The sequence below is a fragment of the Misgurnus anguillicaudatus genome, chromosome 24 (genome assembly GCF_027580225.2).
Source record: "Misgurnus anguillicaudatus chromosome 24, ASM2758022v2, whole genome shotgun sequence".
Lineage (NCBI taxonomy): Eukaryota > Metazoa > Chordata > Actinopteri > Cypriniformes > Cobitidae > Misgurnus > Misgurnus anguillicaudatus.
In genome coordinates, this window is record NC_073360.2 from 13,940,532 (window position 1) to 13,953,118 (window position 12,587).

The 12,587-nt window shown below is 35.4% G+C and overlaps 1 protein-coding gene across 1 annotated transcript; it reads left to right on the forward strand.

The window, feature by feature from the left end:
* Positions 1-1,273: 1,273 nt before the first annotated feature.
* LOC129437746 (calcium-activated chloride channel regulator 4A) lies at positions 1,274-10,700 on the forward strand. Its single transcript, XM_073862708.1, has 14 exons — positions 1,274-1,446; positions 1,645-1,782; positions 1,867-2,017; positions 2,118-2,220; positions 2,308-2,473; positions 4,723-4,950; positions 5,127-5,354; positions 5,455-5,635; positions 5,820-5,926; positions 6,019-6,234; positions 6,465-6,729; positions 9,194-9,358; positions 9,664-9,880; positions 9,972-10,700. Exons 1-14 carry the CDS (start codon positions 1,303-1,305, stop codon positions 10,354-10,356), a joined length of 2,694 nt encoding a protein of 897 aa, XP_073718809.1. The 5' UTR covers positions 1,274-1,302; the 3' UTR covers positions 10,357-10,700.
* The last annotated feature ends 1,887 nt before the right edge of the window (positions 10,701-12,587 follow it).

Below are 12,587 nucleotides of genomic sequence, written 5' to 3' on the forward strand. Positions count from 1 at the left end.
ATCACTGTAGTTCATCCAAAACAAACCAGAAATGAGACTCAAAGTGTTAAATACCGGAATTATCCTTTAAGTGAATCTGTAACAAACACTGCAGTATACTTTAATATTCACTATGGTATTGTTAAAAAAAACATAGTATCTTGGAATTCTACTACAATTTATTTAGAACAAAGCAGTATTTTTCATGTGGGAGTGTAACAGATTAAAATATTGATTCACTATCATCAAATGTCTGCAGTTAAATTTTATTTCCACAAGGGGTCCTCAAACACCGCAGGAACAGGAGCAAGATAAGATCATGATAATGGTATGTGTAAAGCAAAATTACCAGCTGCATTTCTTAAAGTCTATTCTATTATACTGTATACTTGTTTACATGTGATATTTGATATTGTGAATAAACTGTTATGTGATAAAAACAATTAAATAAAAGTTATGGCAATAAATCTATAGTTATGCAAAAAAAATCATAAGCTATTTGATTCAGTCGATACAGTGCTGTATCGTCACAAAAGTTTATCATTTCACATGCTTTCAGGCATTGCCAATTAAGCACAAAATGTAAAACATATCTCAACGAAGTGCTCACACCCTATTTAAGTAGTTTTGTGTGTGTGTGTGTGTGTGTGTGTGTGTGTGTGTGTGTACCTGGTAATTATAATTGTCCCCACAAAGATAGGAATACCAGTGTTTTTGTGACCTTGTGGGGACATTTTGATGTCCCCATGAGGAAACAAGCTTATAAATCAAACAGAATAATGTTTCTTGAAAATGTGAAGTATCAGAAAGTTTTCTGTGATGGTTGGGGTTAGGGAATGGGGTAGGTAAGGGGAATAGTTTGTACAGTATAAAATGCATTACGTCTATGGTATCGTTTTTTTCTATTTTCATGCCAATATTTATGTTCGATCAAATGTAAATATTAGATTAATTAAACAAAAATGTGTTAATTAGATTAATGAAATTAGCATATCATGTGAATAGTTCATTAATATATTCTCTTGACTGCCCTAATCAAAACCTTTTGTCTTCCAGGTCTTAAATGGACACTTCTAACCACATGAGTTCCACATGAGTGTTCTGAAAAAGGTTAAAATATAAAGGTTACCATGTTTTATTATTACTTATAGGAATTACAGGCAACTAGACAAGGTGCTGCCCTATGACTCAAACATATCTAGTCTAATAAAGTACATCTTCCTCCTATCTATGGGTTAATGTCACTCTTGCCGTAGGTTAGTTTTTGTTTTCATGTGGTATAAAACGAGTCTCTGAAGTTGCTGTTCATAACTTTATACAGTAATGGACTCAAGACTTATTGTCTTGTGGATGCTCCTGTCATCCACCTGCATTGGAATTAAACTTGAGGGAAATGGATACACTGATATTGTGGTTGCGATCAGTTCAGCAGTACCAGAAGACAACACACTCATTGATAAAATCATGGTAAATATATAGTTTTTTTACTCTTTAATGAGCAAACACCTGTTGTTTTTAAATGCCAATATTTCTTGCTGATGCATTTTAATTTTTTCAGAAGGAATCAAATGTGCTTTAGGTGTATGTTCAAGAGTGCATTTAAAGCATGATTATTGTATAGGCTGGGCTTACTTAATATAAATGCATATTTTTTTATTTGACCAGGAAATGTTCACTGAAGGTTCTTTGTATCTATTTGAAGCAATGGAGAAAAAGGTCTATTTCAGAAATGTGACAATATTAGTTCCCCCTCACTGGAACAGTAAGAATTATACCAAAGCCAGAACAGAGTCATATGAAAAGGTACAGAACATTAAAACTTTTGTTTTTTATACAAAAAAGCGATTTAATTCACATATGATGTTATTGACACAACTGCATCTGCAGGCTGGAATAAGAATTGATAAACAAAATCCAGTACATGGTGATGATCCATACACTAACCAGTATGGAGATTGTGGAAAGGAGAGTCAATACATTCATTTCACCCCAGACTTCATCCTAAATGATGGACTCATTCAGATTTATGGCTCAAGAGGTCATTAGGATTTTATTAACAATATCATGAAATTATAAAAAGTAAATATACATTTATGCTGTAGTCTTTTGTTTCATCTGCTGGGCTGTTTCGTTTATAGGAAGGGTCTTGGTGCATGAATGGGCTCATTTGAGATGGGGGGTGTATGATGAATACAATGAAGACGAGCCATTCTATTTCTCCAGTCGTGCCGAAGCTACAAGGTGAAAAACCATTTACTCATTAACAAAAAAATATTATTATTATTATTTAGGAAGTATAATCAACATGGTCTTTTTATTTATTTATAGATGTAGCAAACACATTACAGGCCAGTATTATGATTATTCTGCTGGATATCTTCAGTCTTGCCTCATTGATCCACAAACTTCACTACCTGACAAAAACTGTCAGTTTTTTCCAAACAAATATCAAAAAACAAAAAGCTCCATAATGTATTTACCAAGCGTGGAATCTGTAAGTATTCATTTTAGCTAACCATGACAATGATGATCCTAGTCAAGAAGTTAAGTGACATTTATAATGTAGTGCATCAGTGTTAGACAAACATGAAAATGTACACCCTCAGATTTCAGTCAAGTTGCTATAATATGAGACCCTGGACCACAAAACCAGCCATTTTTAAAATGTAGATTTATGCATCAGTTAAAAGCTGAATTAGTAAGCTTTCCCTTGATGTGTGGTTTTTTTTAGTATAGGGCAATATTTGATTGATATACAACCAGGGGCGCCGTAAGGGGGGGGGGGGGGTTGGACGATTCTAAGGGCCCATGAACTTTTGAGGGCCCCAGCCAAGGACTGTGCCGCAAACGCAACCCCCTTTAACTGAGCCCTCTTAGCTCCGCCCCGTCTTTACTCTGCGTGTTAGCGCCGTCTTCAATCCACGGTCTCACAGTGCGCGTGAACTTCAGAAGAGAGCAAGGTGTGTGTATTTACTGCTATTTGCTATGATATCTGCATAAGTGCGCTTCCTTACTATAAATGCAGTTTACACAATGTGACGCTGGAGCATTACAATGCAGTTTTCTTTCCGCTGTAAAGTCTTCGTTCTGATCACCCCAGTTTAAAAATAAACAAGGTGATTTACGTTCCCTGTTTTGTGTTATGATTCTGACGCGAAGTCAGCCCTTATAAACTGTTTTAATTAACGTAGCCCGTATAAGATAATTAACATAAACTAGAAAGGCGATCGATTAAACACTCCAATCTTTTGTAACGCAATATGCCAAGAAAGGATTTTTATGCAGTTGTGAATCGAGTTGGTTGTGATAAAACTGAAATGCAACTAAAGCTAAACTAGTCCAGTTATGTTTATTAAAGCTTCTCACCTTGCAACAGCTTTAAGAAATCAATGGAAATCTATGTCGTTACCTGCTATAGTTGTCATTCATTTCATTTTAGAGTCCCGTTGATTAAAAAACAGTCTGAAGAATCATTTAATAACAGTATAGCTGTTTTCTTAAGTTCACGGTTTCAATGATCTGTCGTTATTTTTGCTTTACTGAAGCTGCTGGTGTGTGAAACTTGTTCTTTACCTTATAAATAATGATAATAATTATAATACAAGCTTTGGTCAAGCATTTTTGACCCAGTCTTATTTGAGGCATAATGTAAATGTATAGAAAAGATGCATTGTTGTTGTTCACCATTTTAAATGTTACAATGTTATTGGTGTGTGTAACAGCTCAAGTATACAGTATGTCACTGAGACTGCCTGTGAAAATCATACTAAAGTCTCAAATCTTATTGTGAAATAAAAAGCATCACAGTTTAATTTCAAGCATTAATTTCACTATGATTTCAATCGCCGACATGACATTACTCATGTCAATATTAAAGATATCAAGTTTATATTTTCACAAAATGTTCTTTACATTATGTAGGATGAATTTATGTGGGAAACAGTAAATCACATAGAAATACTTCAGCTGGGTTTTCACAGGCATGATCACATTTATCTTTAATCTTTAAGAATGTTGCATCTTCTCTGAAAATTCGATTAATGTACTGTATTTTTCAATTAAATTTACATTGCACAATAAATTATCTTAGCTGCAGACATTGTAGGTGTCTATAAATACTGATAATTGTGGTCATAACAATAGCAAAATAAGTAGTTCTGTATTATTAAATTACAGACAAAGATTTTGAATAGCTACAGTAGGTTGGATTGTATGTTTGGTGCGAAATGGGTATGGTGGGGGCCTGACCCCCTATTCTTTCACAGGGCCCAAAATTGCTAGCGGCACACCTGTATACAACTATTTGAATATCTGGAATCTGAGGGTGCGAAAACTCAAAATTGAGAAAATCACCTTTAAAGTTGTCCTTAGCCACACATATTAGTAATGATAAATAAATGTTTTATACAACGAAAAAAATAAAGACTGTATTTACTTAAAAATATAGTGCATATTTTTGATGGAATTGCTTAAAATTCAATGTGAAACTTACCTTGAAAAAATATTGCAAAAATGATGCACTTTTATCCTAATGAATTTTACATAAATAAAAAAAAACTATAATTTTGACCCATTGTTACAAATATACCCATGCGACTTATGACTGTTTTGTGGTTAAGGGTCACATAAAACATGATATGAAAAAGCATAAAAAAGCAGAAAATATTTGAAAAATGCACAATAGAAGTATTGGACCTTACACTATATTTGCAATTTAGCCATAAATATAAACATATTTTTCAGATAGTTGAATTTTGCAAAGAAGATGAACACAATGCCGCAGCCCCAAATATGCAAAATAAGAAATGTGGTAACAGAGCTACATGGACAGTAATATTTAAGGATTCTGTGGACAGTGTTGCCCTTCAATCTCTGCAACCGCTGCAATCTCCTCCACCAGCACCATCTTTCAATGTTGTACAGAGAATGAAGCGTGTTGTTTGTCTCATCCTTGATGTCTCAGGAAGCATGCAAGTATGTAACTTTATTCTAAATTACAAAAACTTTTAATTCACATACATTTTAATAATGACATACAATAAGTAAAGATGTCTAAATTATTATAATTTTATACATTGTGTATTAATGAACCAGAATCAAAATGACAAAATATTTTGAAATCCAAACATTTAATTTGAATTCATTTTCAAGGCGCTAGGATTCTTCGACAGCGGCAAGCCGCCACACATTTCCTGCAGTACATCATTGAAGATCAAGCCTATGTTGGAATTGTAACCTTTAGCAGTGACGCTTACATTCTTAAAAAATTGACTCGTATTGACAGTGAGACCACAAGAAAGGAGCTGATCAAATCATTGCCAACCACAGCAAGTGGAGGGACATACATCTGTAAAGGCCTCAGTAAAGGCTTAGAGGTGCCCTGTTAGTTGTATTCATATACATTTTATATTGTTGGTGATGTGTAAAGTATAAATGTTTAATGTCAGTGATCTGTGTCTCTTTTAAAACCATCAGGTACTTAAAGCTGACAATTTGGATGCATTAGGAGATGAAATCATTTTTCTGACTGATGGTGAGGCATCGGACAACCTCAATACTTGTGTTCCAGGTGCAATACAAAGTGGTGCCATTATACACACGATAGCTTTGGGTGACAAGGCTGATCCAGCTATGACACAGATGGCAGAGAGCACTGGTAAGTGACACTTGTACAATTTAAAGCAATCAACAGTTGGACATTAAGCTTTTCTCACATCCAAAATTTGAAGTCAATTCCTCTGTATTTTGTTAATCTCTTTGAGTAAATCATATTACCGCAATTTAAGTGTGAGTTTATTGTTCAATGCTAATTTCTTCTATATATTCCATGTTAAAAATAGGAGGGAAATTTATCATAGCCACTGATGATTTAACCTCCAATCTGTTAATGGATGCATTTGCTTCACTAACATTATCAGATGGAGACTACACAAAAGAACCAGTTCAGGTTTGGCAAATGATTGTACATTACTCATTTTATTACTATTGACTGTTTTTAATATTTTGTGTTTAATGTTTCCATTTTCTTTGTTGGTTCAGCTCGAGAGTATTGGTTTAAAAACAGCGGACTGGTTTAATGGAACTGTATCAGTGGATCAGACTGTTGGTAACAAAACCAGCTTTTTAATCATATATGAAACCAGTTTATCCACTGCTTACATACAGTCACCAAGTGGGTTAATCTACAGTCAGACAAATATGACTTCAGATACAACAGCAAAGACAATCACACTAAAAATTCCAGGAACTGCAGAGGTATGACAACGTTTACAATATATGAGTCAGTAATGAGTTTATAGTTCAAACCATCAGCTTGTAAACATTTGTGCTATTATAATGCAATAAAAAGCATTTAGGCCAAAAGTTCTGCACAATCATTAACTAAAATGTAGAAATCTTTCCCACACACTAAGCAAACACACATTTATCATTACAATATGGTTTTGCCAAAGTCCTAAAGATGTCCTTTTTCTTCTATTGGATAGGCTGGTGACTGGAAGTACAGTATTCTGAGTGGAAGATCTCAGTCGTTGACTATAACTGTAACCAGTTATGCAGCAGATGATAATGTTCCTCCTATCATTGTCAAAGCTCATGTTAACCAGCAGATCAGTGACGGCAGTAAACCCACCATTGTGTTTGCTGAAGTTAGTCAGAATTACAGACCTGTAGTTAATGCTGAAGTGTGGGCCACACTGGAGCCTGAAAAGGGGACCTCAGAAATCATTGAACTTCTGGATAATGGAGCAGGTAAATTACCCATAATCCTTTTCTCAATTTCACCCTTAACAATAAGGGGTTGTGCACCCCAGAGGTGGCGGGTAGAGTACCCAAAATCTGTAGCCTACTCAAGTAAAAGTACAAGTACTTATACAAAAATGTACTCAAGTAAAGGTAAAAGTATCAAATCTAATTATTTACTTGAGTAAGAGAAAAAAGTATTAGATGAAAAAACTACTCAAGGGTTTTCACAAATCTCTGCTTAAAAGTCTCATTGTTCTGCTTATATACAAGTAAAGGAGCCTATCTCAGTTCTGCAATGGGTACATTAACATCACATAACATGTCATTTGAGAAAAAATCTCAAACACACACACACACACACACACACAGATATTTTTCTGACGGTTAACATGCAAACAGTAAACAAAAATGAATGTGTGTGTCTGTTTGTGATCATGTTTTTATATGAATAGGTTATTTTCATTGCCATTAAAGTGCAATTACTGAACATAAACAGGAGCTTAATAAAAATGATAATTTTAGCTTTTCATATGGAACTTAAATCAACTCTACATTTAATGATGTTTTATTAACAAGGTTCGGGAGGAGCACGATCAGATAATTAACTAATCAAGCACAGGTGCATCTAATTTGGTAATCAGCCAAACACTACATATACAGACATCCTACCTACCTCAGTCTATTGAGATTGTTTTCGGATATCCCTCCACCACCCCAATTCGCCACTCTAATCTGTTCTATCCCAGTTTGGGATGGGGGAGTTCTCTGGGTTCGGGCCATATCCCGGATTCGGAGTTCAAGCTTCACTCCGGATCCTGAGCCCTCCCCCAGGACAGCACGCCAAAATTTGTTTCCTTTCGCAATCAGATTAGATGTAAGGGCGAACTCGTGAATTATAATATAATACATGTTTCTTTAAAATCAAACTTTGTTATTTTATTTTTATTCATTCATTCTTTAGGAAGGTTTTAAATAAAATACAATCCCGTTTTTATTTGAATGTTTTTTCTACACCTTAGTGAGGTGTCTGGATTTGTGTATAAATGCAAGACGTCGCTACATTATGCTGTTCAGTTTGTTTAGTTGTGGGGAAATGATATGGAAATGTGCAGATGTGAACGTGCTGTTTGTATGGTTTAACTTACACTAGGTTTTGTCATCGCTTTGCACAAGAGTAGGCTACATATGGCAAAAAAACTCGGAGACGGAGAGTGTGTGAAATGACCATTAATAGTGTTCAAATAGACAATACTGTGACACTTACTTCAGGTTGGATCTTGAATTTCTGTACGCTGAGAGATGTCAGCTCGTTTAGTGAACAAAGCATGCATCACATTATGAAACTATTCTTTTTGACCTCTTGGAGTGAAAACATAGACCGAATTTGAAGCCACGCATGATCTGCCTCCGATATCTCGTACAACGCACACGCGCCCTCATCTGCTTCTTCTTTCATCTACACGCGGTCGCACGCGCTAAAGGGTGGAGAAAGCTGAGTGCAAGCTTTCTTCAGCTGAGCGCTTTGGTAGCTGTGATACTTCAGCTGTGAGCCGGTTGGTTGCTGTGGTAATGTCCCGCCCCTCCTCCACTGTGATTGGACAGCGGTGTGAGAACTGACATTGACGAGTAGGGCTGTGACGATACATTGCGTTCCCCGTTAAAAAGACTTGCCTGAAATCGATTCTGAATCGCAAGGTTTACTACGTCTCTGTGATCAGTAGAAAGTCCTTATCAATCTAAAATCACTATGAGTTTATAATGTGAATTAAAAAAGCAACCCTTGTCAAACATAATCATTCAAAATATTTTTATTATTGTGAAAATACCTAAAACAATCTAAAGAACAGCGATATAAACATTCTTTTAGACATTTGCTGTAATAGAGTTTGTAATGCTCCTTCTTCTGTGGCACAAATGGCGTTTCTGCACGAGAGCGCCCTCTGGCTTTTGGATGTGGCAGCATTTCACCGTAATTCATTCAAATGAATTCATTGAGAAAACGCGCATTTGCACGATTAATCGTCACAGCCCTATTGATGAGCAGAGTTTTTCAACTCAAATTTTTTCATATTTTTCAACTCTCAGCACAGAAGAAAACCGCTAGCTGCTGGGTTATTTGTGCACACTCCCTTAAGAGCTTAGATGCAAAACCCTCTAAGTACATGCAAGAATCCTCAATTCTAAAAAAAACTTTCCAGCCACCGACTCTTTACTGTCCTATTAGGTAAACCTCTTTAAAAACTCTTGCACCTTGATGTATACATGCATATTCTGCCAACAAACCAGTTTTTCTGAATGGCCTGAGGCCAGGATTAAACAAATTTAAAGTGAAAGTATTTGATGTATGATATGTGCAGATAGCATTCGGTCAATATCATTATCTTATTTTTGTCGGAGGTGACGTTTATCGGCTTTTGGATCTGAGCACTTTACTTTCAGATTCAATAAATCAATGGTTTATGTTTTACAGGAGCTGACGCTTTCAAAGATGATGGGATCTATTCCAGATATTTCACAAAGTTAGTGAAGGGTAGAACCAGCTTGAAAGTGCGAGTGAGGAATAAAGTTGGACAATCCAGGTTAACTCTCCACAGAAAGAGTGGTGCTCTGTATATACCTGGATATGTGGTGAATGGTAAGTAGTGATGTCAGTATCAGTGTTATTCTGCTTTATATTGGCAGTAGTTTTGATAATATGATAAAACTTGAACTGTTAGTAAAGGTGTGTTCTGTAATCATTGTGGATGTTGTGCTGGCCAATATGGCAGATGTTTGGTGCTTACACTGACACCTAGTGGCATGAGTTCATTGCATTGTGCAAATGCATTTACAGTCAGACATGATTCGTTTCTGATAGTTTAAACAAAAAACAAAGTAATTTTCATTTATATGTTAAACTTTTAAGAGGAAAAATTATAAAGACCAAATCAACTTTTTCAGGTGAAGTGGAACTGAATCCTCCAAAGCCTCCAGTTAATGAACAACCACTGGTGGAAGGAAACTTTAGCAGAACAGCCACTGGAGAAAGTTTTCAGGTGTCTATTACAAACCCACCAAATTACCCTCCTAACAAAATCACAGATCTTAAAGCGGAAATCAAGGAGGACACTGTACTTCTCATCTGGACGGCTCCTGGTGAGGACTTGGACCAGGGAACAGCTAAAACAGATTTAGCTCTAAACTTGTTTTATAAAGGTTTTTATATTCCAAAAATATTAACTTTTCATAATTAATTTTTTTTTCTTTCAAGCTAAATCCTACGAGATCAGATGGAGCGATGACCTTGAAATGCTTCGTGTGAACTTCAGCGATGCTTCTTTAGTCAACACATCTGCAGTCTCACCTCAGGAGGCTGGATTAGTTGAACAGCTTTCATTTAATATGACAATCGATAATGGTACCACGCTTTTCTTTGCCGTTCAGACTGAAGACAAAGATGCTGTAAAATCTGAAATATCCAACATTGCTCAAGCATCAAAGATTCTGCCTTCTCCAAACCCCCCAGGAACCTCAAATCCAGGCCTGAATTTGACAGTTATTATCGTTTCTGTTTGTGTGTCAGTTATAGTTGTGTGTTTGATTGTTGGTGTTACAGTATGGGCAGTTAAACGTAAGAAACATGTTCATTCTTAGACAATCAATGGCAAAACAAATATTAAAAACTCATTTATCATTTAAATAAATATGTTCATCAATATTGAACAGATTTTGAAAATGTTAAAAACAATAATGTCGCATTCATTGTCATTAGTTAATGCATTAGCTAATATGAACGAACAATGAGCATTATATTTGTACAGCTTTTATTAATCTTAGTAAATGCAAATACAATTATTCATTGTTGTTGTTTTTCTTTTGTTGTTGTTTTGTTTTTTAAGAGAGCCTTCCAACATTGTACTGGTCTTACACATGCAATCTTATTATCTTATTTCTGTACTGCAAAAGGCATTTGATTAAACTTCTATAGAAATGCCAAACGTTTCTTTGGATATTTGTCTTTACATATTTGTGTTTCCAAATAATTTGACCACTCCATAGCAAACCACACAAATTTGTTTAAAAAAAACAAAAAACAGAAATATTAAAGCAATAAAATAAAGGTGATTTAAAAGTAGTAATCATAAGTTTATTTATCATAATTTTCCAAATCATTACACATCATTTTTATCACACATACTAAACAAAGTTATAAAGTATAAATGATACTCTCCAGGTAAAATCTTTAGCAGGTCATTCTTTCCACTAGGAAACTTTTATGGCAGTACAATAATAACATTACAGCACTATGTAAGGTGTAAAATTGTCCACGTAATAACATTTTTACGGTAATTTAATCACATGAAGTAGTCATCAACATTTTATAGTTATATAAAACTATTGCATATCAAATGTAATTGCTTGTTTGTATAATGATGTCATTGCTAACATTTGACTGCTAAAGAAAAGTCTGTTCGTAGGGCTCATTTTACCTAGAGCTACTGTAACACCATGTCCTAACTACACACAATGACGGATGAGCAATTTGACTGTCCATACCAGACACAATGCGACTGGAAGTATGCTACAAAATCAACATTATGTTGACAGTTTAAACATTCTTATATCTATTTATTTATTTTCAAGATCTGATTCAAGAAATGATATTCAAACTCACATTAGAGGCTTTTAACATTATGTAAAGCACATAAAAAGTACCTGAGTTTGTGTTGTTCAGAGACATCACACAAAAATAAAAAGCGTTTCTAAATCGTAATGTGTTGCCATCACGGCTGGTTAGGACAAAAAATCTCAGATTAATGTGGAAAAGAGAAGAAACTTACCTTTTATCGCATGTCGCTAGGACATGTTACTGTATAATGAGTGGACTACATCATAAAGCACTTTACCAAACTTAAGGGCCACACCAAAAGACTTTTTAAATACGAGAGACCACAAACATGATGAAAGAAATCTACGATTTACCAGTTTTGTTCATATAGTGTGGAGTGCTGCTATGTGGCCATCACAGCACACATACATCTTCAAATTCCCTTCACAAACAATGCAGGTCTCGACCGGAAAACACAGGAAATTTCACGTAAATCTCGTGATGTCTCTCGTGACCCAACAGAACTTTACAGTAAACAAACATATCAGAGGACAGACATAAAGAAATGTCATTAATACTGTGGACTGCTTTTTACATCTTAGGGAAAATCTGATAAAATAATCTGTTCAACCATGAAGACGATTTAGGACCTAGGATTGTCGTAAGGGAGAAATCGAATTCAGCCTGATTATTTTTTGTGTGTACCGGGCTTTTAATGTTAATGATGGTGTTACCTGTCAACCCTCTCGTTTTCCCCCGGGATTCTCTCGTATTTTACCAGCCTGCCATAATCCAGTTTAAATAATTTCCCATATTTCTTCTATAAAAATCCCATGTACTGGCCATATTTAATGTTTGCTACATTTACCTCTGATAAAGCAAGCAGCATTCTGTAACATATCACTAAAAAACACCCGCCAACAAAACAACAAGAAGAATAGGTTCAAAGAAGAAGAAAAGCTTCCAGAGGAAGGGTGGAGGATGATGAGTCACACACAAAGCTACAACTGCCATGTGTGCTTAGCGGCACATCCGCCAACTTTCTGTGTACACAAACTTGCACATGTGGACGTGCGCATTGAGTGTGTGTCGGGGTGTGCAATTTTATAACTTTATATGTTGGGAAACACTGCTGTTTGAGCTTTACTGCTTAACTCAGAAGTTGTTAAGGAATGCAACATTTGCGACCTAGGTGTATAACCATAAAAATAAAAGAAAATTATACCCACCCATTCCCTTGCAAAGTAGGACTTTTATTTTCAGATCCAATGTTGAC

What these genes read in the sequence shown, in the direction of transcription:
- LOC129437746 (XM_073862708.1), top strand. Translation starts at nt 1,303, where the DNA reads ATGGACTCAAGACTTATTGTCTTGTGGATGCTCCTGTCATCCACCTGC. An exon ending in GCCTCAGTAAAGGCTTAGAG is followed by an intron (nt 5,355 to 5,454) that starts GTGCCCTGTTAG and finishes TAAAACCATCAG; the next exon opens with GTACTTAAAGCTGACAATTT. An exon ending in ACACAAAAGAACCAGTTCAG is followed by an intron (nt 5,927 to 6,018) that starts GTTTGGCAAATG and finishes TTGTTGGTTCAG; the next exon opens with CTCGAGAGTATTGGTTTAAA.